Source organism: Natator depressus, chromosome 13, assembly GCF_965152275.1.
Source record: "Natator depressus isolate rNatDep1 chromosome 13, rNatDep2.hap1, whole genome shotgun sequence".
Lineage (NCBI taxonomy): Eukaryota > Metazoa > Chordata > Testudines > Cheloniidae > Natator > Natator depressus.
In genome coordinates this window covers 35,768,754-35,792,804 of record NC_134246.1, presented here as the reverse complement: position 1 = coordinate 35,792,804, position 24,051 = coordinate 35,768,754, and the positions used below count along the sequence as shown (strand labels likewise).

The 24,051-nt window shown below is 42.8% G+C and overlaps 1 protein-coding gene and 1 pseudogene across 1 annotated transcript; both read right to left on the bottom strand.

The window, feature by feature from the left end:
• Positions 1–2,243: 2,243 nt before the first annotated feature.
• Positions 2,244–3,203, bottom strand: LOC141997521 (olfactory receptor 6N1-like). Its single transcript, XM_074969896.1, has one exon. The coding sequence runs from the start codon at positions 3,198–3,200 to the stop codon at positions 2,244–2,246; it is 957 nt and encodes a 318-aa protein (XP_074825997.1). The 5' UTR covers positions 3,201–3,203.
• A 16,809-nt stretch (positions 3,204–20,012) lies between these two features.
• LOC141997767 (olfactory receptor 6C4-like) lies at positions 20,013–23,306 on the bottom strand (annotated as a pseudogene).
• Positions 23,307–24,051: the final 745 nt, after the last annotated feature.

Below are 24,051 nucleotides of genomic sequence, written 5' to 3'. Positions count from 1 at the left end.
TAGTAGGAAAGTTATTGCATGATGAGAGATCTCTTCATGGATATACTCTGTGTTTGACATAGGAATCATTTAGTGAAATTCTACAGCCTCGTAAGGGTCCTTTCTTCTGCTAAAATTGACAGGTGAAGTTGTGTCTTGGCTTTTACTTCAATAGGACCAAGATCTCATGTACTGCCCACTGAACAGAGCCTGGCCCATTGACCAAATCATGGGAGTGAAAGTTAGGAGAGTTGGGAACACATGCTGGGTGTGACAGATATGGAATAATTTATTAATCCCATATCATGTTGGCCTTGTTGTACAATGGGGTTTTCTGCCCAAATGTTTTTGATTCAGGTGCTTCTCAGTGGAGGTGAGGGGGAGTGATTCAGGATGGTTCAGGCAAGACATAAAAACAAACCCCTGACATGCTTGGCTTTTGGAGAGAGGTATCAGCATACATTGAGTGGTATGATTCCTGGACCCATCTCAATGTTGACTGACGTGGGGAGAGGAAAAATTGCTGCCCGAAGGCCTGCCTGTACCTCCCTACACATGGTTGGGGTGGGACTGATGCCATGACCTTAGCACTGATTGACCAGGGTGCATGCCAAGAGGGGTGTGAAATATTTGGTGGGGGTATGGAAAAGTTTGCCTGAGTGCCTGAAAAAGTTTGACAACTTGGGATCACCTAAATTATTATCCTGGAATGGTTGATAGGGAGCAACAGAGCGTAATGATGGGGAAGGGGTGGCTATACTGTATAATGGAAACTAGGGGCAGCAGAGATTAGGGGCAGGGAAGGGGCAGTTATACTGTATAATGGGCACGAGAGACAGTTGGGGGTGAGGGATGGGAAAGGATCAACCATCTCACCAATTTAAGTGCATTTAGGATCAGATTCTGATCTCAATTCCAGCTGAATATGGAACTCTGAAGTCAAAGCCTTTCCTTCCTGTTTCCAAAAGTCTAACTAAGGTCAGAATCTGGCCTGTTATCACTGACATTGTACATACTGTTACATTTTCATTCCATCCAACCATTATAACATAGACAAATATCCTTCCAAGCATTAAAATCATGATTCATCATTATATTTCATGTTCTCCCCACGTAGTCTTTCATGAAATAGGGATGAGTGGGAATTGTTGCTAGCAAAGTTTTGATGCACAACATTATTCCAAATGGAGGTAGACTGGGTTCATGTTAAAGTATTTTAGATTAGGTATTTCTGTTTGGTTAGTTGGGAAGAACAATTGTCTACTTTGTTTTGTAGTGAGAAATATAAAGATAACCTTATTCATCCCCAAGAGCTGGAGAAAACAAACCAATTCTCTTCAGGGAAAGAGATGACAACAAGAAGATGCTTTCAAAGAAGCATCCCACAGCAAATGGTAGCTTCTACATAGCTGGGGTATGTAGTATTCCAATGTGCAAAGGCAATAATGATATAGACTATGGATAAAATGTTCAAAATACCTAAGTGATGTATGTGCTTAAGTCCTATTGTAAATCAATGGGATCTAGGATATATGCAGTTGTGTCTTTTCTAAAGCCCCACCAGGCCTGATGTTGACCTAGGAATACCTAGCTTCTTTAGATGCCCTCACTGTGGTGTTGTGTATATTACTCTGATTCCCCTTAAATTACTACCCACAATTGATAGAGGAATCCTTAGGGCCTGCTGCAGTTCTTTCGATCTTCTGTGTTCACAGGACTTTGAGCCATATCAAAGCAGACCTGTAGGCTCAATAGGAAAGCAAGCCAAAATCATCAAAGTTAATAACTTTGGCACTGTCCCTGAAGGGTTTGTGGAAAGGTGCCTTACCTTTTCCATCCTGCCTGTTTTTTTTTTAAACAGTCGACTGTTGAGTTAGCCCCATATTGTCATACAGAAAACAGTGTCAGTAACCAGGCCAACATACAACATTCGTAAATTATTACACAGCAGCTCCAGATCCATGCTCTAGTTTCACACCAAGTTCTTGGGATGCAGGGATCATTGACTGAGACTCTCTGCCCTTGTTTGTATGGGAGGTCAGATTAGATGCACATAATGGTTCCTTCTGGCTTTTAAATATAAGGATCTATGAACAAATGAAAGCTGCAGATGGAGATGGTGCTTATTTCAGTGGTGTCTTAAGAGTGACCCAAAATTGCCAAGACTATGATAGGGAACAAGACATTGACTGATTGCCTTTCAGATTCAAAAACACAGCTCAGGGTATCATGTTTTAGTGTAACCTAAATGAGTTAGCTCAGTGTCACCAAATTCTCACAAAAGCCACAAATCTATTGAGAGATTTCCTCAAAGCCTCCTTGACCTCTTTGTTTCTCAGGCTGTAGATGAGGGGGTTGAGCATTGGAGTCAGGACTGTGTAGAAGACAGAGAACACTTTGTTCAGGTTTCTCAGTGTATGTGTTTTTGGTACGACATACACCATGATTAGGGTCCCGTAGAAGGTTGTAACTACAATCAGGTGAGAGGAGCAGGTGGAAAATGCCCTTTGCTTCCCAGTAGTGGATGGAATTCTTACGACAGTGGCTATGATACAGATATAGGATGTCAGGGTTAATAGAAATGGGGGAAAGATATCTATGGAAGCAAAACAGAAAGCAACAAGTTCTATCAAGTGGGTATCACTGCAGGACAGTTGGACCACTGGGGTAAAGTCACAAAAGAAATGGTCAATTTTACTGGGGCCACAAAAAGTTAATTGTGACATCAAACATATTAATATGGTGACAACCACAAAGGCAATGATGCAAGACCCTGCTGCTAACTGGAGGCAAAACTTGCCATTCATAACAGTTCCATAATGCAGTGGTTTACATATAGCTAAATACCGATCATAAGACATCACAGATAAGAGGTAACATTCTGCAGCTGCCAGGCCACCAAAGAAATAATACTGTACAAAACAACCACTAACAGAAATGGTTCTGTCCCCAGTCAGGAGACTGGCCAGCACCCTGGGCAGGATGGTGGAGATGTAGCAGGTCTCCAAGCAGGACAAAATCCCCAGGAAGAAGTACATGGGGGTATGAAGGCACTCATCAGCCACAACTAATGCTGCAATGAGGATGTTTCCAGCCAGGGTCACAATGTAGATCAGTAGAAAGAGCAGGAAGAGAAAGCTCGTCGGTTCAGAGAGGTCTCCAAATCCCAGGAGGATGAATTGCTTGACGGCCGTTTCATTTCCTAGTTCCGTGTCTGCCATGGGTTCTAGCTTTGGAAGAGAAAACTGAACTGGCAGCTGAAAAACACCAGGGTACTTTTCAATGTACTGCTTCTATTTCATTGCACAAAGGCTTAGTCCCCCATATCCCCTTGTGGTGATGTGTCCAAATGGCTGATGCATCATCTGACTTTCTGCTTTGGATCATGTATATTCCTGTTTCCCACCTTCTCCAAGAAAAGATCAAAGAAATTCTCTACTGATCCATACCCCTGACAGAACTCTGAAAGTTTCATTTTTTTATCCTCAGTGGTACCCTAAACTCCTATTATTTTACAGAAGAAACAATATCCTAGGCTGGGATTTCACTTCTGATCATGTTTGCTTTTTCCCCCTTGTTTCAGGAAATAGACATTAGTAAGAACATAAGAACATAAGAATGGCCCTACTGGGTCAGACAAAAGGTCCATCTAGCCCATTATCCTGTCTTCCAAGAGTGGCTAGTGCCAGGTTCCCCAAAGGGAATGAACAGAAAAGGTAATCATCAAGTGATCCATCCCCTGTTGCTCATTCCCAGCTTCTGGCAAACAGAGGCTAGGGAAACCATTCCTGCCCATCCTGGCTAATAGCCATTGATGGACCTATCCTCCATGAATTTATATAGTTCTTTTTTGACCCCTGTTATGGTCTTGGCCTTCACAACATTCTCTGGCAAGGAGTTCCACAGGTTGACTGTGCACTGTGTGAAGAAATACTTCATTTTCTTTGTTTTATACCTGCTGCCTATTAATTTCATTAGACAAGGCCATCCCTAGCCATTTTGGTGCCGTACACAGCCCCCCTGCGGGGTGTGGGGGGGCCCCAGGCCTCCTGGGGGGGCAGGAGCAGGCTTGGGGGGCAGGGGGGAAACTGCGCCCCTCAACACACCGGCAGCGTGGAGTGGGCTGGGGCTGGGTTGCTCCACTTACTGTCTCCGGTGAGTGCAGGTCCAACCCCTGCTGCAGTCCTCAGGGGAGTGGGGGCTAGGCTGGGGCAGCGCAGGGGTGGGAAGAGGTGGGGCTGGGGTGTAGCAGGGGCGGAGGCCATGGGGAAGAGGCAGAGCAGGGGGCTGGAGCAATACCCAGCTGCATAGGGCACCAGGAAATTTGGTGCCCCAAATTTCCTGGTGCACTACTCAGCGGCGTACTTTGAGTATGGGTAGGGACTGCCCTGTCATTAGTTGACCTCTAGTTCTTGTATTATGAGAAGTAGTAAACAACATTATCTACTTTCTCTACACCAGTCATGATTTTATAGACCTTAATCATATTTCCCCTTAGCCATCTCTTTTCCAACCTGAAAAGTCCCAGTCTTATTAATCTCTCCTCATATGGAAGCCATTCCATACCCCTAATAATTTTTCTTGCCCTTTTCTGAACTTTTTCCAAGTCCAATATATCTTTTTTGAGATGGAACGACCACATCTGCACACAGTATTCAAGATGTGGGCATCACAAGGTTTTATATAGAGGTAACATTATTTTCTGTCCTATTATCTATCCTTTTCTTAATTATTCCCAGCATTCTGTTCCCTTTTTTGACTACCACTGCACACTGAGTGGATGTTTTCAGAGAATTATCCACAATGACTCCAAGATCTCTTTCTTGAGTGGTAACAGCTAATTTAGACCCCCATCATTTTGTATGTATAGTTGGGATTATACTTTCCAATGTGCATTACTTTCCATTTATCAACATTAAATTTCATCTGCCATTTTGTTGCCCAAGTCACCCAGTTTTGAGAGATCCTTTTGTAGCTCTTCACAGTCTGCCTTTGTCTTAACTATCTTTAGTAATTTCGTAACATCTGCAAATTTGGGCACCTCACTTTTTACCTCTTTTTCCAGATGATTTATGAATATGTTGAATAGGACTCATCCCAGAACAGACCCCTGGAGGACACCACTATTTACCTCTCTCCATTCTGAAAACTGACCATTAATTCCTACCCTTTGTTTCCTATCTTTTAACCAGTTACCAATAAATTTACCATTTACTATTATATACTAATAACCCTTAATGTCATCCATTTTTAAAAGAAGTATCAGACACAACTCTTCTAAGCTATAGAGTTGACTTCTCAATCCTGATCTCTTTCTTTATCTCCCTATCTCTCCCTTTTAATACACTGATTTCTCTCTTCACCATTTTTGAAGTGTTGATCATCTTTATACTTAGGCATTATTAAATGGAACATGGGAACTGTCATACTAAAGAAGATCAGAGGAGTGTTTTGTTCAGTGTCCTGTCTCTCACAATTGACTGATCCTTTCTCCCAAGGAAATGCTGGTTTTTAGTTGAAAAAAAAGTTAAAACATCAAAACATTTAAAAAAATATATTCATTTGTCAGTTATTTTTGCTTTGGCCACTGAACTGGCTGAGAATTACTGAACATCTTTTAACCCCAAACCAAAATATTTTCTGTTTTTGCCTCAAAAATTTCTCTCTTATTTTGTGTTCTTGGTGTTCCAAGTAAAAGTGAAAGACTTTTGCAGGAAAGCAGACCCTTTTGGAGAAAGCTGTTTTTTATCAAAACCTCAGTTTTCCAGTCTAGAAAACTTTGGATCGAAAATTTTGGACCAGTCTTAATGTCAACACAAAACTTGGATTTTGATTTGAATCATCTGAATATGCCCAAGTACATTAGATAATCTATAGTTTCATAAGAGAAATAAATACCTTTTTTTCGGGTCTTAAAGCAATGTATATCTCTCTGGGACAATGAAAAAATGTGTTATATAATTCTGTTGCTTCGTCAGGAGCATTTGATACTGGTCACCATCAAACAGAAGCTACTGATTATATGGACCACTGAACTGCTCCGTTCTGGATCCATTCCTATGTTCCTGGTCACCTATAGGATCTTCCTCTTATTATGGTAGGAGAATTTTAGGACTTAAGTGTTAATGGAGACATTTGACCTCCTGCCTGTGACATCTTCATGTCCAGAGTGTGTCTGGACCCCTTTTAGCTACCAACAATGTTGCTTGGTGTTACTATGAAGCTGCCCACAGCTTCTCTTCTCACATAAGAGTTATAAACAAACTCATGTCTGCTCCTTCTAATTCTTCAGTCTCTGCAGATTTATATTTGTCAGACTTGGGTTCATTGACTCATAGATTATATGACTAGAAAGGATCACGGTGATGATCTAGTCTGACCTTGCATCTCATAAGATATGTCTACAGTGCATTGTAAACCCAGGTCTCAGTGTTTCCATGCCTGCACTTGAGCATCCAGACTGCACTGCTAACAATGCCTGGACCTGAAATTATGTGCAGTCTGGACATACAGGCATAGGACTTTCCTGAATTCATTCCTCTTTGAACTAGAGGAGATCTTTTAGAAAACCCAGACAAATATATGTTAGCCCTTTTCTACTTTTTCCCTTTACAGTAACTCCTCGCTTAACATTGTAGTTTTGTTCTTGAAAAATTCTACTTTAAGCGAAACAATGTTAAGTGAATCCAATTTCCCCATAAGAATTAATGTAAATAGGGGCGATTAGGTTCCCGGATTTTTTGTGGGCATATATATGTACATATTTTTGTGCATATATATATGTACACACGCACACACATATATACAGTATAAGTTTTAAACAAACAATTTAATACTGTACACAGCAGTGCTGATTGTGAAGCTTGCTTGAGGTGGTGAAGTAAGAGGGTGGAAGAGGGTGGGATATTTCCCAGGGGATGTCTTACTGCTAAATGATGAACTAGCACTCGGCTGAGCCCTCAAGGGTTAACACATTGTTGTTAATGTGGCCTCACACTCTACAAGGCAGCAGGAATGGAAGGAGGGGAGACAGCATGGCAGAGAAAGACAGAGACACACACCCTGTGTGTGAGAGAGAGAGACGCATTTCCCCTTAAAGTACGCTGACCCCACTCGAAGTACATTGCCTTTTTAAGTAGATAAGCAAATTGAAACAGCAAGCTCCCTCCATCCTGAGTCCTCCCTTCTCCCCCCGCCCCCCGCTGTGTGGAGATAAGGTACAGGAGCCGGGGGGAGCAGAAGTGAAGGGAGGGGGACACCCTGACATTAGCACCCCTCTTCCCCTCCACCCTCTGCACGGCAGCAGGAGGCTCCGGGGAGCAGCTCCAAGGCAGAGGGCAGGAGCAGCACAGGACAGTGGGGGGAGGGACACCTGAACTGCCGGCAATTGGTAGCCTGCTGGGCGGCTGCCGCACAGGGAACTTAGGGGAGCTGATGGGGGGCTGCCGGCCCACCCTGGCTCCGAGCCCCCACCAGCTCCACCGTCTGCTCTCCCTGCAAGCAGTGGACAATGGAGGCAGCTGCCAAACAATGTTATAAGGGAGCATTGCGCAACTTTAAACCAGCATGTTCCCTAATAGATCATCAATGTAACAACGAAACAATGTTAACCAGGAAGACAATAAGTGAGGAGTTACTGTATCTCTTTTTCTTTTTTCTGTAGAAATTCAGGGTTGTGTCTCCATACCATGGTCAAGATATCCAGAAGGGACCAGAGAATTTGGGTGTTCTGCCTGAAATATGTTAAGGGCACCTGGTTTTCAGAATGTGCATCTTCAAGTTGTCTCAGTTCAATCTCCTTAAAACTTAGGTACCACAAAATGGTTAGAAAATTTTGAAATTCTTGGCCACTGCCCTGAGAACAACGTGATTACTTCCAGTGTGAATGCAAGCAGAAATGAGTCACTCCTGATTCATACTGATTTAAATGAGAGAACCTCACATATTGATTTATATGGGATTACACCAAGTCTGCTATTATAGCTAGAGTTTTCAGCTCAATGTTCTGGATTTAAAGAGAGAGAGAGAGAGAGAGAGAGAGAGAGAGAGAGAGAGAGAGAGACTTTGCAGGGAGTCTATAGTGATGAGAGAAATAAAGACAGACAGACAGACAGAGAAAAATGGGGGAGGAGAGAGGTGTATGAAAATTGTTAGATAGATAGATAGATAGATAGATAGATAGATAGAGCGGGTGTATGGGGAAAGAAAGAAAGAAAGAAAGAAAGAAAGAAAGAAAGAAAGAAAGAAAGAAAGAAAGAAAGAAAGAAAGAAAGAAAGAAAGAAAGAAAGAAAGAATCTAGCCCCATACACATCTATCTATCTTTATATCTGTCTATCTATCTATCTCTGAACCCTTCTGTATTTTTTTCTGACCTTCGTGATATGTGTATCTTCTTTTTATTCAATTTCATATAATAATAGAATTATTCCTCATTTTAGTCTGGTCTATGGAATTATTCAGATCAGTCAATTATTCACATTCATCAACATTCCCAGTGATTCTGGAAAAGAAGAAGCATGGTAAGACATAGTTTTGACACAGCACATTGAATATACCTAGCCTGTTTAAGATCATTTTCCCCACCAACCCAGTGAAGTGGCTGGAGTACCGTGTAGGGAAGTCTTAGCTCACATTTGCTACTTCAAAATCCCATGATTTAAATAGAACAGAAATGGTGGAAATGTTTTACCTTTAAATCTGTTTCACGCAAGGCTGATTTTCGGATGCTGCCCCTTTCCCTAGTGATTCAGAGACCAGGAAACTGGTTCTGCAATTTATCTTCTACCATCATCTGCTTCACATTTTTTAACAGTGCCAGGAAAGAGATCTACTCCAAGTGTTCTGTATGGTGCTGTTTTCCTCGTGCCCAGTTCCTACAAGAGAGACCCTCTCAAGATTTCGCTTTTATCCTTTCTGTGGGAAGGCAACATCTCCCTTGATGCTTACATTGATTAATGAGAAGGAAAACTCAATAACATGCTAGTGCTGTAGACGGTACAAACACCAGAGTAAATGGAGACAAACTGCTACCCTCCAAGGAAATGGCCTTCCTTACTACATGCAGGTGATGAGGTCACTGGTCACCTCCAATTATGGTGCCACAGTCCAAGAAGAGATGCTTACAAGAAACCTATTGCACATTTTCCCACCCAATAGCTATTTAGGAAACTTTTTTTTAAAAAAAGAGTGGATTCCCTGACCCATGTCTTCAGGATGGACAGAGAAAGGGAGGTTGTGACACCTGGTTATGTACTCAGTGTAAGATACCAGTGAATGGTTGGGATTTTCCAAGATGCCGCTGACTTTCAAATGGACCTGTGCTCTTAAATCACGTAGAAACTCATGAAAATCCCACACATTGTATCTTCTGTTCCACCCTGGGAAGGATGAGAGAGGACATTCAGGCTGGAAGTTTTTAGTAAAACCATAGTGTATTTGATTCCATTTACAATTTACCTCTATGACTTTAATTACCCTCTCTTTCAATATTTGTTCTAAGAGCTTACAAACAATTGAGATCAAACTAACAGGCCTGTAGTTTCCTGAATTATTTCCCCCCCTTTTCTTAAATATAGGTTCTATATTTACAGTTCTCCAGTCATAGGGTAAGATGCCTGAGTATCTCAAGTCTCACTGTCTTGATTTAAACTGAGAACCATCCACTCTTCATTTTGGCTGAGGGTTTCTGCACTCCAGTTTGATCTGAGTTCACAGTATGGTGGTGTGCGGGAGGAATGGAGGGCATCTAGCTGGTTTCGTGTGTGATTTTAAGGTCCCTAAAGAACTGCATTGACCAAGGTGGGTCTCACTATCTGCACCCAGTGGGAAAGTTGTAAGTTGACTTCTCAACTTTGTCACGTCTCTCTTACCTCCAGACTGGCCAAGTGCAGTATGTTCTTGGGGTGCTAAGAGCCCCTCAGTGCCAACTTGCAGAGGACCCACCGTGCAGTGACTCATATTAGTCCTGACATACTCACTACACCTAACACATTGCTGTCATTATTACCTCTTCGCATAACACAAGACCCAAGGGTCACCCCATGAAAATAGTAGGCAGCCAGTTTAAAACAAACATAAGGAAGTAGTTCCTGGCACAACGCAGTCAACCTGTGGAACTCATTGCCAGGGGATGTTGTGAAGGCCAAAAATATAACTGGGATTAGATAAGCTGATGGAAGATAGGTCATCAATGGCTATTAGCCAGGATGGTCTGGAACACAACCCCATGCTCTTTGTGTCTCTAGCCTCCAATTGCCAGAAACTGGGATGGATCACTCGATAATTATCCTGTTCTGTTCATTCCCTCTGAAGCATCTGGCACCAGTCACTGTTGGAAGACAGAATACTGGGCTAGATAGACCATTGTTCTCCCCCAGTATGGCTGTTTTTATGTTCTTATGTGATAATATTTATGTATAAAGAATGTCATGTGAAGTATCAAATGAAAGATGGTGACACGTTGGCCATTAATATCATTGCATTATGGATGGATGGATGGTGTGTAAAGAATAATCAATGTGTGCTGGAAATATGTTCCTGAAATGTGTTTTGGAGGAAGAGTTGGTAAACATGCTTGTCCTGGACAAAGGAATGTTGATTTGCCTGCATCTCGACCGTAAATCAAGCAGGATGCGCCAGAGACAATGGGCATTTCATCTGTAAACCCCAGTTATCAGGAGGTTGAGGAAACCGCATGGCACTAAAACACCAGAGGACACACCAGAGTAAGAACCCAGGGGGTCATCCTAACTCTTGAGACAAAGAAAATTAACTTTGGTAAATATAAGGAGAAACAAAAGGGCATCTTGTTATCCGTCACTGAGGGGGAAAAGAGGTCAGCGCTCTTTGCGTCTAGGAAAAGCCGTTCCTCAGCCATGTGGGTTGGTGACGCTATGAAGCAGCTGTAGGTGAGAAAAATGTCTTTGACAAGCATTATAACCTGTTGAGTTACATTTTAGTCCTGAGAAGGCATGATTATATGTTTTGTTTTGTTTTATTTGTAACCATTTTCTGTGTCTCTGATCTCAGTATCCCTGAAATGTCTATTTTTTGTTAATACACTTAATCTGGTTTTATTATACATTCATCTCAGTGCTGTTCTACTAAAGTGAGGTGGGCATGGTTGAGATACCCTCTGGGCCATAGATGCCAACTTCCTCTCTACCTCGGGGGAGCTCAATCTCTCCCCAAGCCCCCATCCCCTCCCCACCTCTTCTCCTCCTCTTTCCGCCCCCTTCCCCAAGCATGCCCCATCCCTGCTCCTCCTCCTACCTCCCAGCACCTCCTGCATGCCATGGAACAGATTGTCATGGTGGACGTCTCCCATTCCCAGCTTCTGCTAAATCTCATTGCATTTATTATAAATTGCATTACACATTTTTGGATTGGCTTGGTTACTTTGCAGGAAAGAATCCCTGTGCAACATATATGAGTAACCCATAGATCAGTGTCTGGAGCACTCTGCAATACTGTGAGCCATCAAAGTTCAAATCCTTTCTCCCCAGGCATAGGGGGTATTGAACCTTGGTCTCCCACATGCCAGGTGAGTCCCTCACCACTGGGCTAAAAGCTCTAAAGAGTGCAGTGTCACCACTGCCAACTGTATTGTGAAAGGCATCCTTCGTTTCCTTTCCTTTGTGTTAAAAAGATCCCAGAAATGAAATGAAACGAAAGACACATTATGTTTGACTCAAAACTAAATTACTATTGACATTTTCAATGCAACATTTTCTGGCATTTTTTGATGCCCTTTGACCAAAACTGATTTTTTAAAATTATTTCTGAGAAATGAAAAATCAGTTATTCGCCCAGATCTAGTTTTAGCAACATTTCAGAATATCTTTTTGTCACAGTGGCATTCATTCACTCGAGAGGTGATTTTTGCTGTGGGGCCCTATGATGGTTTCTATCATCTTTCATATTATCATTGACCATATGGCCCGTACGATTCTGTGGTCATGCCTGCAAGTTCCCGGTCTCATTTCAGAGGGGTCAAGGGATTAGATAAGTATATGGAAAAGAAGAAGTTTGAAGTGCTGGAGAAAATGCCTAGGAGTGAGAGACTTAAGGAGAATAGTCTGTTTAGCTAATAAAATAGAAGACTGCGAGATGACTTGAATACCATGTATAAGTACATTTCTGGGGAGACAACAAGAGTTACTAAGGGGCTCATTAATATAGTGGAGACAGACAGAACAAGACTAATGGTTAGAAGCTGAAGCCAGACAAATTCAAATGAAAAATAAGGCACAATTTCTAGCAATGAAGGACATTAACCATTGCAAAAAGAAAAAAAACACAAGGAAAGTGCTGGATTTTCCATCCCTTAACGTCTTGGATGCATTTTTGGAAGATATGACTTAGTTAAACACAAGTTATGCTTTAGTCAAATGCAAAAAATTAAAGAAAGGCAATGTAACTAATGCTAATCAACATGGGTTTATGGAAAACAGATCCTGTTGCACTAACTATCTTTCTTTGATGATATTACAAGTTTGGTTGATAAAGGTAAGTGTTTTGACCAAATATACTTAGAGTGAGGTAAGGCGTTTGACTAAACAATATTTTGATTAAAAAAACTTGAATGATATAAAGTTAACATGGCACACATTAAATGTTTTAAAAAGCGGGTGAGTGGTAGGTCTCAAAATGTATAAACAGGGATTGATCATCGAGCATGTGTGTTCTCAGTGTGGTCCTGCAGGGATAGTTTCTTGGCCCTACACTATTTAACATTTTTATCAAAGAGCTGGAAGAAAACATAAGCCATCACTGATCAAATGTGAGGATGACACAAAAACTGGGAAAGTGGTAAATAATGAAGAGGACAGGTCATATGTTCAGAGCCATCTGGATCATTGGTAAACTGGGTGCCAGCAAAGAATCTGTGTTGTAATGCAGCTAAATGAAAACATATACAACTAGGAACAAAGAATGTGGGCCTTATTTACAGGATGGGGGACATGAGCTCCCAGTGTGCTGCTGTGGTCAAGAAAGCTAATGTGATCATGGGATGCATAAACAGGGGAATCCTGAGTCAGGGTAGAGAGGTTATTTTTCCTCTGTATTTGGCACTTGTGCAACCGCTGCTGGAATCCTGTGTCCAGTTCTGGTGCCCACAATTCCAGAAGGATATTGATCAATTGGAAAGGGTTCAGAGAAAATCCATGAGAATGATTAAACATTTTGAAAACCTGCCTTGTTGTGGTAGACTCAAGGAGTTCAATCCATTTAGATGAACAAAGAGAAGGTTAAGGAGACACTTGGTTATAGTCTATAAGTATCTACATAGGGAACAAATATGTAATAGTTAGCTCTTCAATCTAGCAGAGAAAGTTCTAACACGATCCAATGGCTGGAAGTTGAAGCTAGACAAATTCAGACAGGAAATAAGTTACACATTTTTAACAGTGAGATTAACTAACCATTGGATAAATTTGCCATTCGTGGTTTTGGATTCCCCATCACAATTTTAAATCAAGATTGCATGTTTGTTTGTTTTTCTAAAAGATCTGCTCTAGAAATTATTTTGAGGATGTTCTCTGACCTGGGCTGTGTAAGAAGTCAGACTAGATGATCGCAATAGTCCTTTCTGGCCTTAGAATCTATAAATTATAAATTATTGGGCTCAACACAGGGGTAACTGGGTGAAATTTAAAGGCCTGTTATTTCCCGGTTCTTTAGAAAGTCTTCCTATTTGCTTTGGAAATCTCAGTCACAGTGGATTGTGGAGCCATTGTCATTCCAGTGAACACACTGCCCGGGAGGTGCACATCACCTAGGGTAAAGGAGTCAGTAATCTGCATGCACATGGAAGCGTTTGCCTGGCACTGTAGGGGTCCGTATATATATTTGGGTGCAGCAGTGCTAAAACACCACTGAGTGGTGGATACTTGCACAGCAGCTTCAGCATCTATAAGAGGAAGGATGATAGAAGTGGATGACGTTAAAGGACGGAGAGTAGAACAGGAACACACGATATAATTATCCGTCTCTATGCAGCAGTCCGATGTTGTCATTAGTGTGGTATTATGGGGAGATGGTGCCAGGTATCCAGACAGTCCTACTCCGTACACTGTATTGTTAGTTACATATCCAATACACTTGAAACAGAAAGAAGAAGGAAACACATGAGTAGGAATAACAGAGGGGTACACAAGGAGGAAATTAAAGGGGAAGGGTGAGTCTGGAGGAAGTAAAGAGGCCACGATGAGTTGAGTGGAAATGCTTGCAATGTGGGCAAGGGTAGGGGAAGAAAGGGTATGGGAAGGGGGGAAACCCAGGCATACATCTAGCATGTCTTCTTTTGCAATATTAAATAGGTCATGAGCTAACATATCACAAGCACGGCCTTTAGCTTGTGACTTGGCCAGGATGACTATAGAGTCTGAGGTCTTTTCAATGATTTGGTAAAAATCCTTTATTGCTACATCAATTTCAGTAAGAGCATAGGATAAACCTGTGTTTGTATATCTAAGGGCTTGGGTGGTTTGGCTTTTGAACCAAGAATTGTATGACCTTTCAGAGTTTAGGTTAAGTGTATTTAGTATAGAATTGGTGCTTCTAAAGAATCCTCCAATATCACCTAAGATGCTACATTTTTGTCTTTTGGCTGTGTGGGCCCGAATAACATACTGGTGCATTAGAAACTGTAGCTGATCCTGCAGCCATTGCAAGGAGCTGGGGTGCTCTGAGCATACATTTTGCAAGGGTGCCAAAAAATTGGACAAAACATATTTAAACTGAACAGAGACCATAAGGGCATCATGCAAAAGTGTTTTGTTGTGGTGTAAAGGTTCGGACTCACCCAGCGGTGCCTCCTGCTGGTCGTCGTCGGGAATTAGCTCGTCCAGCCACCGGAGCGCCCTCTGTACGTCCATCCAGGAGGAGGTCTCTGGAGGGTCCTGGGCTTCTTGTCGGTCTTGGACAGTTAGTTTTAGGGGGTGCAAGACTTCATTTATGCCTTTGATATATTCCTGTGCAGCGTCAGAGATCAGGAGAGGGGAGCCGGGACTACACATCCTTCCCCCAGTGATATAGTCATTACAGTAATGAGTTCAAAGTGAAACTCCTGTACTAGCTGGTTTCAGAGTAACAGCCGTGTTAGTCTGTATTCGCAAAAAGAAAAGGAGTACTTGTGGCACCTTAGAGACTAACCAATTTATTTGAGCATAAGCTTTCGTGAGCTACAGCTCACTTCATCGGATGCATACTGTGGAAAGTACACAAGATCTTTTTATATACACACAAAGCATGAAAAAATACCTCCTCCCACCCCACTCTCCTGCTGGTAATAGCTTATCTAAAGTGATCACTCTCCTTACAATGTGTATGATAATCAAGGTGGGCCATAAGAATGAGCTCTCAAAAATGGATACTCTCATAAAAAACCAACCTTCCACACAAACTTCCTTGTGGCTGGACTTTACTAAAACTAGACAGGCCATTTACAACACACACTTTGCTTCTCTACAAAAGAAAAAGGACACTAAACTTTCTAAACTACTACATGCCACAAGGGGCCACAGCAATGGTTCCCTCAACCCACCCAGCAATATTGTTAACCTATCCAACTATACTCTCAGCCCAGCAGAAGCAGCTGTCCTATCTCGGGGCCTCTCCTTCTGCCCCTTCACCCCTACGAACATGATACAGTTCTGTGGTGACCTAGAATCCTATTTTCGACATCTCCGACTCAAGGAATATTTCCAACATACCTCTGAACAACATACTAATCCACAGAAACCTCCCTACGAACATTACAAAAAGAAGGATTCTAGGTGGACTCCTCCTGAAGGTCGAAACAGCAGACTGGACTTCTACATAGAGTGCTTCAGCCGACGTGCACGGGCTGAAATTGTGGAAAAGCAGCATCACTTGCCCCATAACCTCAGCCGTGCAGAACACAATGCCATCCACAGCCTCAGAAACAACTCTGACATCATAATCAAAAAGGCTGACAAAGGAGGTGCTGTTGTCATCATGAATAGGTCGGAATATGAACAAGAGGCTGCTCGGCAGCTCTCCAACACCACTTTCTACAAGCCATTACCCTATGATCCCACTGAGAGTTACCAAATGAAACTACAGCATTTGCTCAAGAAACTCCCTGAAAAAGCACAAGATCAAATCCGCACAGACACACCCCTGGAACCCCGACCTGGGATATTCTATCTACTATCCAAGATCCATAAACCTGGAAATCCTGGGCGCCCCATCATCTCAGGCATTGGCACCCTGACAGCAGGATTGTTGGCTATGTAGACTCCCTCCTCAGGCCCTGCGCTACCAGCACTCCCAGCTACCTTCGAGACACCACTGACTTCCTGAGGAAACTACAATCCATCGGTGATCTTCCTGAAAACACCATCCTGGCCACTATGGATGTAGAAGCCCTCTACACCAACATTCCACACAAAGATGGACTACAAGCCGTCAGGAACAGTATCCCCGATAATGTCACGGCTAACCTGGTGGCTGAACTTTGTGACTTTGTCCTTACCCATAACTATTTTACATTTGGGGACAATGTATACCTTCAAATCAGCGGCACTGCTATGGGTACCCGCATGGCTCCACAGTATGCCAACATTTTTATGGCTGACTTAGAACAACGCTTCCTCAGCTCTCGTCCCCTAACGCCCCTACTCTACTTGCGCTATATTGATGACATCTTCATCATCTGGACCCATGGAAAAGAAGCCCTTGAGGAATTCCACCATGATTTCAATAATTTCCATCCCACCATCAACCTCAGCCTGATCCAGTCCACACAAGAGATCCACTTCCTGGACACTACAGTGCTAATAAACGATGGTCACATAAACACCACCCTATACCGGAAACCTACTGACCGCTATTCCTACCTACATGCCTCCAGCTTTCACCCTGACCACACCACACGATCCATTGTCTACAGCCAAGCTCTGCGATACAACCGCATTTGCTCCAACCCCTCAGACAGAGACAAACACCTACAAGATCTCTATCAAGCATTCTTACAACTACAATACCCACCTGCTGAAGTGAAGAAACAGATTGATAGAGCCAGAAGAGTTCCCAGAAGTCACCTACTACAGGACAGGCCTAACAAAGAAAATAACAGAACGCCACTAGCCGTCACCTTCAGCCCCCAACTAAACCCCCTCCAATGCATTATTAAGGATCTACAACCTATCCTGAAGGATGACCCAACACTCCCACAAATCTTGGGAGACAGGCCAGTCCTTGCTTACAGACAGCCTCCCAACCTGAAGCAAATACTCACCAGCAACCACATACCACACAACAGAACCACTAACCCAGGAACCTATCCTTGCAACAAAGCCCGTTGCCAACTGTGCCCACATATCTATTCAGGGGACACCATCACAGGGCCTAATAACATCAGCCACACTATCAGAGGCTCGTTCACCTGCACATCCACCAATGTGATAGATGCCATCATGTGCCAGCAATGCCCCTCTGCCATGTACATTGGTCAAACTGGACAGTCTCTACGTAAAAGAATAAATGGACACAAATCAGATGTCAAGAATTATAACATTCATAAACCAGTCGGAGAACACTTCAATCTCTCTGGTCACACAATTACAGACATGAAAGTTGCAATTCTTCAACAAAAAAACTTCAAATCCAGACTCCAGCGAGAAACTGTTGAATTGGAATTAATTTGCAAATTGGATACAATTAACTTAGGCTTGAATAGAGACTGGGAGTGGCTAAGTCATTATGCAAAGTAACCTATTTCCCCTTGTTTTTTCCTACCCCCCCCCCCCCGTCCTTAGACATTCTTGTTAAACCCTGGATTTGTGCTGGAAATGGCCCACCTTGATTATCATACACATTTTAAGGAGAGTGATCATTTTAGATAAGCTATTACCAGCAGGAGAGTGGGGTGGGAGGAGGTATTTGTTCATGTTTTGTGTGTATATAAAAAGATCTTCTACACTTTCCACAGTATGCATCCGATGAAGTGAGCTATAGCTCACGAAAGCTTATGCTCAAATAAATTGGTTAATCTCTTAGGTGCCACAACTCCTCCTTTTCTTCCTGTACTAGAGAGAGGGGTTGCCCTCATGGAAAGAAGGGCAGCAGGTGGTTGTGCTACCCAGTTGGTTCCTTAACAATAGTATCCTCAGAAAGAGGGCACTGATGAGGTTCCCGTTAGTCGGCATCAAAGTAGCAGGATTAAGAAGATTAAAGTGTGCAATTGTAATGTGCGGGCTTAAGAGGGTGCACTCCCACAAGGAACCAATATACCTTGCTGAAGTAAAGAGTGAACAATGTCACCTACCATGTCCACAGCCTCAGGTTTGAGAGGGTATTGCTTGGTAGGTGGAGGGAGTTGACTGGTAACCTGTATGGGTGGGCAGAGATGAGCTGGCACCAAAATGCAAGACAGCTTATTCTCTGCCCAAACAGAGGGGAACCTGGAACATAATTCTTGAAAAGGGTTAGAGGTGTCCCAAGTGAGAGCCATGGATTTGGCAGCTGCAACAGAAGTGAGAGAGTTATCATTATGGAGAGGAACCGTATGAGTATGCAGAAGTTTATCAGCAAAGGCACCTGTACTCTGAGAAAGGTTAAGAGTCGCTGCATTGCAGAGGGCGTCCGTGCCCAAAATAGTCCCCTCTGCATTTGGAGCTACATAAAAAGACTGAGTCCAGAAGATTAGATTCTACAAGAACAGGGTAGCTTTTATAAGACATGAGTTGTGCACCTCCCACCCCTGAAATAGTAAAATACTGTTTAGTAGTGGGGAGGGGGAGGTCAGTAATGGAAACAGATGCTCCCGTATCCACAAGAATTGTGCATGACTGGCCCCTTATCCAGGCTTGTAAGTGTGGCCTCAAGAGATTTATATCTGCATCAGCAGTACTGATGAGCAAGGGGGGCTGCTGGATCCTAGCAGGTCATGGAATTTAAAACCCTGGCCATTTGCTCTTTGCTTAGGTGTTAGTAAGGGTTAGCAGCTGGTTGAGATACCTGTTGGGGCTGGTTGCCCAGGGCTACTCGGCTTGGGCATCCAGCTGCCCAGTGTCTGGTCTCCCCACATACAAAACACTGTAAGGTAGGGGAGGCGGTGGGGGCAGGATCAGGACCAGATTGAAAGGGCAGTGAGGTACTGCGGGGATTCAACTGGCCATGATTCTGTCCCTGACTAGACTTTTGGATCTTGCACCTGCAGTTCTGTTGGGTATATCCGAGAAACCCACAATTATAACAGGATAGTTTACTTTTTGCTGTTACCACAGGAATGCGAGTAGCCTTGCTGTTTATATATTTAGCTTGACTGGCTTCACATTCAGAGGCCCACATACAGATGGATTCATAATCAGAGCCTGGATTCACTCCCAAGTTAAGGGCTATTTGCAGGTGGGAGTTAAAACCTTCCTTTAACATTTTTAGAAATGCCTGATCAGTTTTCTTTGGATTGCCAGTGCCTGCATTACTTAAATATATTTCCCATTTCCGCTCACAATATTGAGCAGCAGGTTCGTACTTGCCTTGTACGCATCCCACTATTAGTCCCCAATTACCGGCTCCATTCCCCAAGGCATTTTGGACGGCTTCCTTAAAATCAGTGCAGGCACGAGTCATGTCACTTTCTGATACAAATTTGACAGAGGCCCAAGTACCATTCCAGTGCTCTTCTGAGGGGATCTTGACCCATGAAAGGTGAGGGCATTTAGCCTTAGTTAGGATATGAAGATCCCAGGGATGTAATGTATACGTGGTAACCATCTAACTTATTTTTTTTCCAAAATACCAAATTTGGATCTATGGGCTTTAAATCAGGGAGATCTTTCAGTAAGCCCCTCATTTTCTCTGTGCTGAGAGGAGTGTACTTATAAGTATTATGAGCCACTCTGTTATCTTCTGGCCCTGACCACCGCGTGGTTACTTGAAGAGGGGCCAGGGGAGTGCTGGCACTTAAGTCTGGGTTAAAAGGAGGCCAATTATCCCAGTTTTTCCCCGTGTGTGCCAGGTTCCAATACTGGATTTGTTTTTCAAGGTGTTTCCAATTGATTTAGTTTTGGTCTTTATCAGTCTCACTGCTTGAACCAGGGTCAGTAAAATTACCCTTCTGTTGTATGCTAGCAGCAATCCGGCATGCAGAGGAGCTGCTTTCTTTTATTTTTGCTTTTAGAGTGTTGTTCTCTGCTTGAAGCTCACTTAATCTGTGGTTTAAATCTGTCTTTTTGTTCAGCTCTGATGTAAGAGTCTTTTGGAGCGTTTCCAATTCCTGAAACTTTCTTTCATATTCACAGTACAGTATCACAATTCCTTTCTCTAACTTTCCTTTCATCTGACCAGACCACCACAACATGCTATCCTTCACACTCAGACCCTCATTCCATCCATCCTTTGCCATAGTCTTTTGAACCGTCCCATGTTTTCCTTTTATAAAATCAAAGATTCTCCCTCCTTTAGAGGGTATCATTGATACACCCTGGGGCCAGTCATACAACATTATTACCCAGCTTTCTGAAACCCACTCAAGCGGCATTTCAGGGGAACTGACTGAGCACACTCTTGTACGCAGCACTACTGAAGAACGCTCTGGTGCTCAGTACTTGTATTGCAGCCTTCACTTACAGTGATCCCTGCAACCCGAAAACCCTGGCCACAAACAAAATCCTGTTCCATCCTCTTCTCTGTGCATCCTATATGTGGTTCATATTAAAAAAAAAGGTGCTAAGGGGTGTCTCGAGGAGTCCCAAACCAAGGTGTGCACTAGAGGTGGTAAGTAAAAGGATACTCACCTCTATCCCTGGTTGTGAGAAACTCTCTGAGGATTCCCGACCACACCCTGCTTGCTATGCCAAACTGTGAAGCAAGGAGATTCTTTTCCCCAAGAATCAGGCAGGCACAGACAATACTGAAGGGGTTTATTCATGGTACCAGGAAGACTGACAGAACAGCTTCAAAAGTGTAGTACCACAGTGACCAATTATATACCTTTTCTTATCACTCCGTTTGCACATATCTTATACTTACAGAGACAAACATCGTTTCAGAGAGAAAGAAAACATTTAACATGACATTGACAGGAGCAGAACATACGCATAAAACTATTTTGATTACATCAATTATCTATGACTACCTTAAAGTGAAGGGATGGGGGGGGTGAGTGTTTACAGATATCCGGAGGGCTGTGAAGGGAGGGTTTGTTCTGTTCTAAGAGCCAAATTACTGGGCAGACATTTGACCATACAAGTTTATCAAGTGTTTACAGCTGCCAGTGTCCTTGGGCTTCCAGTGTTCCTGCTTGTTAGTTACGTGGGTTTCTGTCTCAGCTTCTAACTGAATTTGAACTCTTGCCTAACAGGGTCTATCTATAAGCTGCTGGAAAGAATTTCCCCTACCAGAAGTCTTTGATTCTAATGTAAAATAGCATATATAGAGACTAAGTAACCCAGTGTTGAATCAGGCCCACAATGTTGAAATATGCCTTAAAAGAAAGAGTCCAGAGCCCCAGTTTCTGTGAATCAGTGTATCTCCATTGGCCAGCTCAGTAAATCTAGGGTAATCAGAGACACTGAAAAATCCAGATAGAAGGGAGTGGGAAACATAGATGGCGGGTCAAGTTCTTTGGCCTGTGTCATGCAGACTAGATGAGAGTCCCTTCTGACCTTAAAATATGACTCAAAGACCAAAAAAATATTGACCCAAACTTTTATGCAGTTGCTCTATTTTATTATTATTTATTATTAGATTTGCAAAGGAAAAAAAATATGTAATCTCACAGGCATATACAACAGTTAACATTGCATTTGAATTCAGAGTTATTTTTCTCACTTATGCAATCATTGTTTCCCCCTGCCTGCTCCCCTCTCCCCAAATTATCCTCCATCACCTGGAAAAGAAAAATATCAGCCAAAACATATCATACAAACACTGCTCCCTAAAGGAAGCAGCAGCAAGTATCAGTCCTAAAATTCAGTGAAATCCGTGTCTGCCAAAGTTTTAGGCCAGGATTTTCAAAGAAATGTGAAGAAATTAGGTGACACAACTTCCAGTGAAGTTTAGGTGTTTAACTCACTTCAACTGCTTTGAAATATCACCCTAAGTAACCCTCCAAAGTTTCTGGAAAATTCAAGAATGGAATACAGTGCTCCTAACCCCTAAAGTCCCTTTTAAAAATCTCAACCTTATTTTACAACTGCAAAGATCAAAATTAGCTGATTGGGGAGAGGTGCCAGTCTTCCAGAATCTCCTGCTGTAGGTCACTGATAGAGATCTGTTAATTTTACAGTCTGAAGTCTTGCAAAAGCCAGAAACTTACTGAGAGCCTTTCTCGGGGCCTCATTGACCTCTTTGTTCCTCAGACTGTAGATGAGGGGGTTGACCGTGGGGGCAGGACAGAGTAGAAGACAAAGAATACCTTGTGTAAGTCCTTTGAACGGTGGGCAGTTGGAACCATGTAGCCAATAATCAGAGTCCCATAAAATGTTGTGACAGTGACAATGTGGGAGGAGCAGGTAGAAAATGCCTTTTGCCTCCCGGTGGTGGAAGGAATTCTCAGGATGGTGTTGATGATGCAAACGTAGGACACCAATGTGAATAAAAATGGGACCAGTGACCCGACGGAGGAGAGTGTGAAAATCGTGAGTTCTAGAAGCTGGGTATCACTAAAGGACAGTTTTATGGTGGGTGAGGAAATGGTCAATTTCATTGGAGTCACAAAACTTTATTTTAGTCATTAAAATGATTACTATGATGCTGCCCAGAAAGCCACTTGTCCAGGAACAACCCGCTAGCTGGAAACAAACACTGCCGTTCATCAGAGTGGCATAACAGAGTTGTCTTCTGTAGTTTCCACAGGATGCATCCGATGAAGTGAGCTGTAGCTCACGAAAGCTCATGCTCAAATAAATTGGTTAGTCTCTAAGGTGCCACAAGTACTCCTTTTCTTATAACAGAGTTGATTGCAGATCATTAGATACCGATCATAAGACATCACTGCTAGCAGATAGTATTCTGTGGCTGCTAGGATACGAAAACAATAAAATTGTGTCATGCAGCCACTAACAGAAATGGTTCTGTCCCCAGTGAGGAGACTGGCCAGCACCCTGGGCAGGATGCTGGAGGTATAACTGGTCTCCAAGCAGGACAAGTTCCCCAGGAAGAAGTACATGGGGGTGTGAAGGTGCTGATCAGCCACATCTAGCACAACAATGAGGATGTTCCCGGCCATGGTCACCATGTAGATTGCTAGAAACAGCAGACAGAGAAGAATCTGAAGTTCAGGGAGATTCCCAAATCCCAGGAGGACAAATTTCTCCATGGACATTTGATTTCTACAGTCAGCATTTGCCATGGGATGTATCTAGGGGAAATGAAGCAAATTTGTTAATATATTTTAAAGATAAACTCAACTATATGCTTTTCACCAAATTTCATCTGAAATCTATAAATCCAAAACTTTTTTTAAAATCAGAACACGTTTCGGTTTTGAGCAGCTTTTGGCTGAAAATATTTAGTGCTTTGAGAAATATGTTTGCATTCAGTTCCTGAAAAAACAAAACACCCACCTCCACCAAAAAACAATTTTCAAGTTTTGACTTTTTCAGTGAAAAGTCAACATTTTCCATGGGGTTATACCAGTCAGCTCTGTGTTTTTGGGGAACCAGGATGTAGAATGTAGCCTGTCTGACTCATGAAAGACACCCCCCCACCACCACCAGTCTCTTGTTGAACCAAAATTGATCAGAGAAAAGGTTTGCAGAGAGCAATGAAGGGTGGATGGGAGACACACCTAGACCCCTCCTGACAAGGGTGAAAAGATTAAGACATCTCCATTTGCATACAGAATGGAAAACAGAGACAACTCCCCTAGCCTCATCTGCATGAAAGATGGGACAGGGAGACATCTCAATTTGCATACAGAATGGAAAACAGAGAACCCCACTGTTCTCTGGGCTCAGAAAAATTGGGATGCACTGCATCATGGGACTCTCTGCTCCAGATGTTAATGAACCGACACCTGCACACACCCAGCTCAGCAATTATCAGACCAATTCTAGTAATAAATCCTTGATTGATATCCAAAATACTGAAGCAGC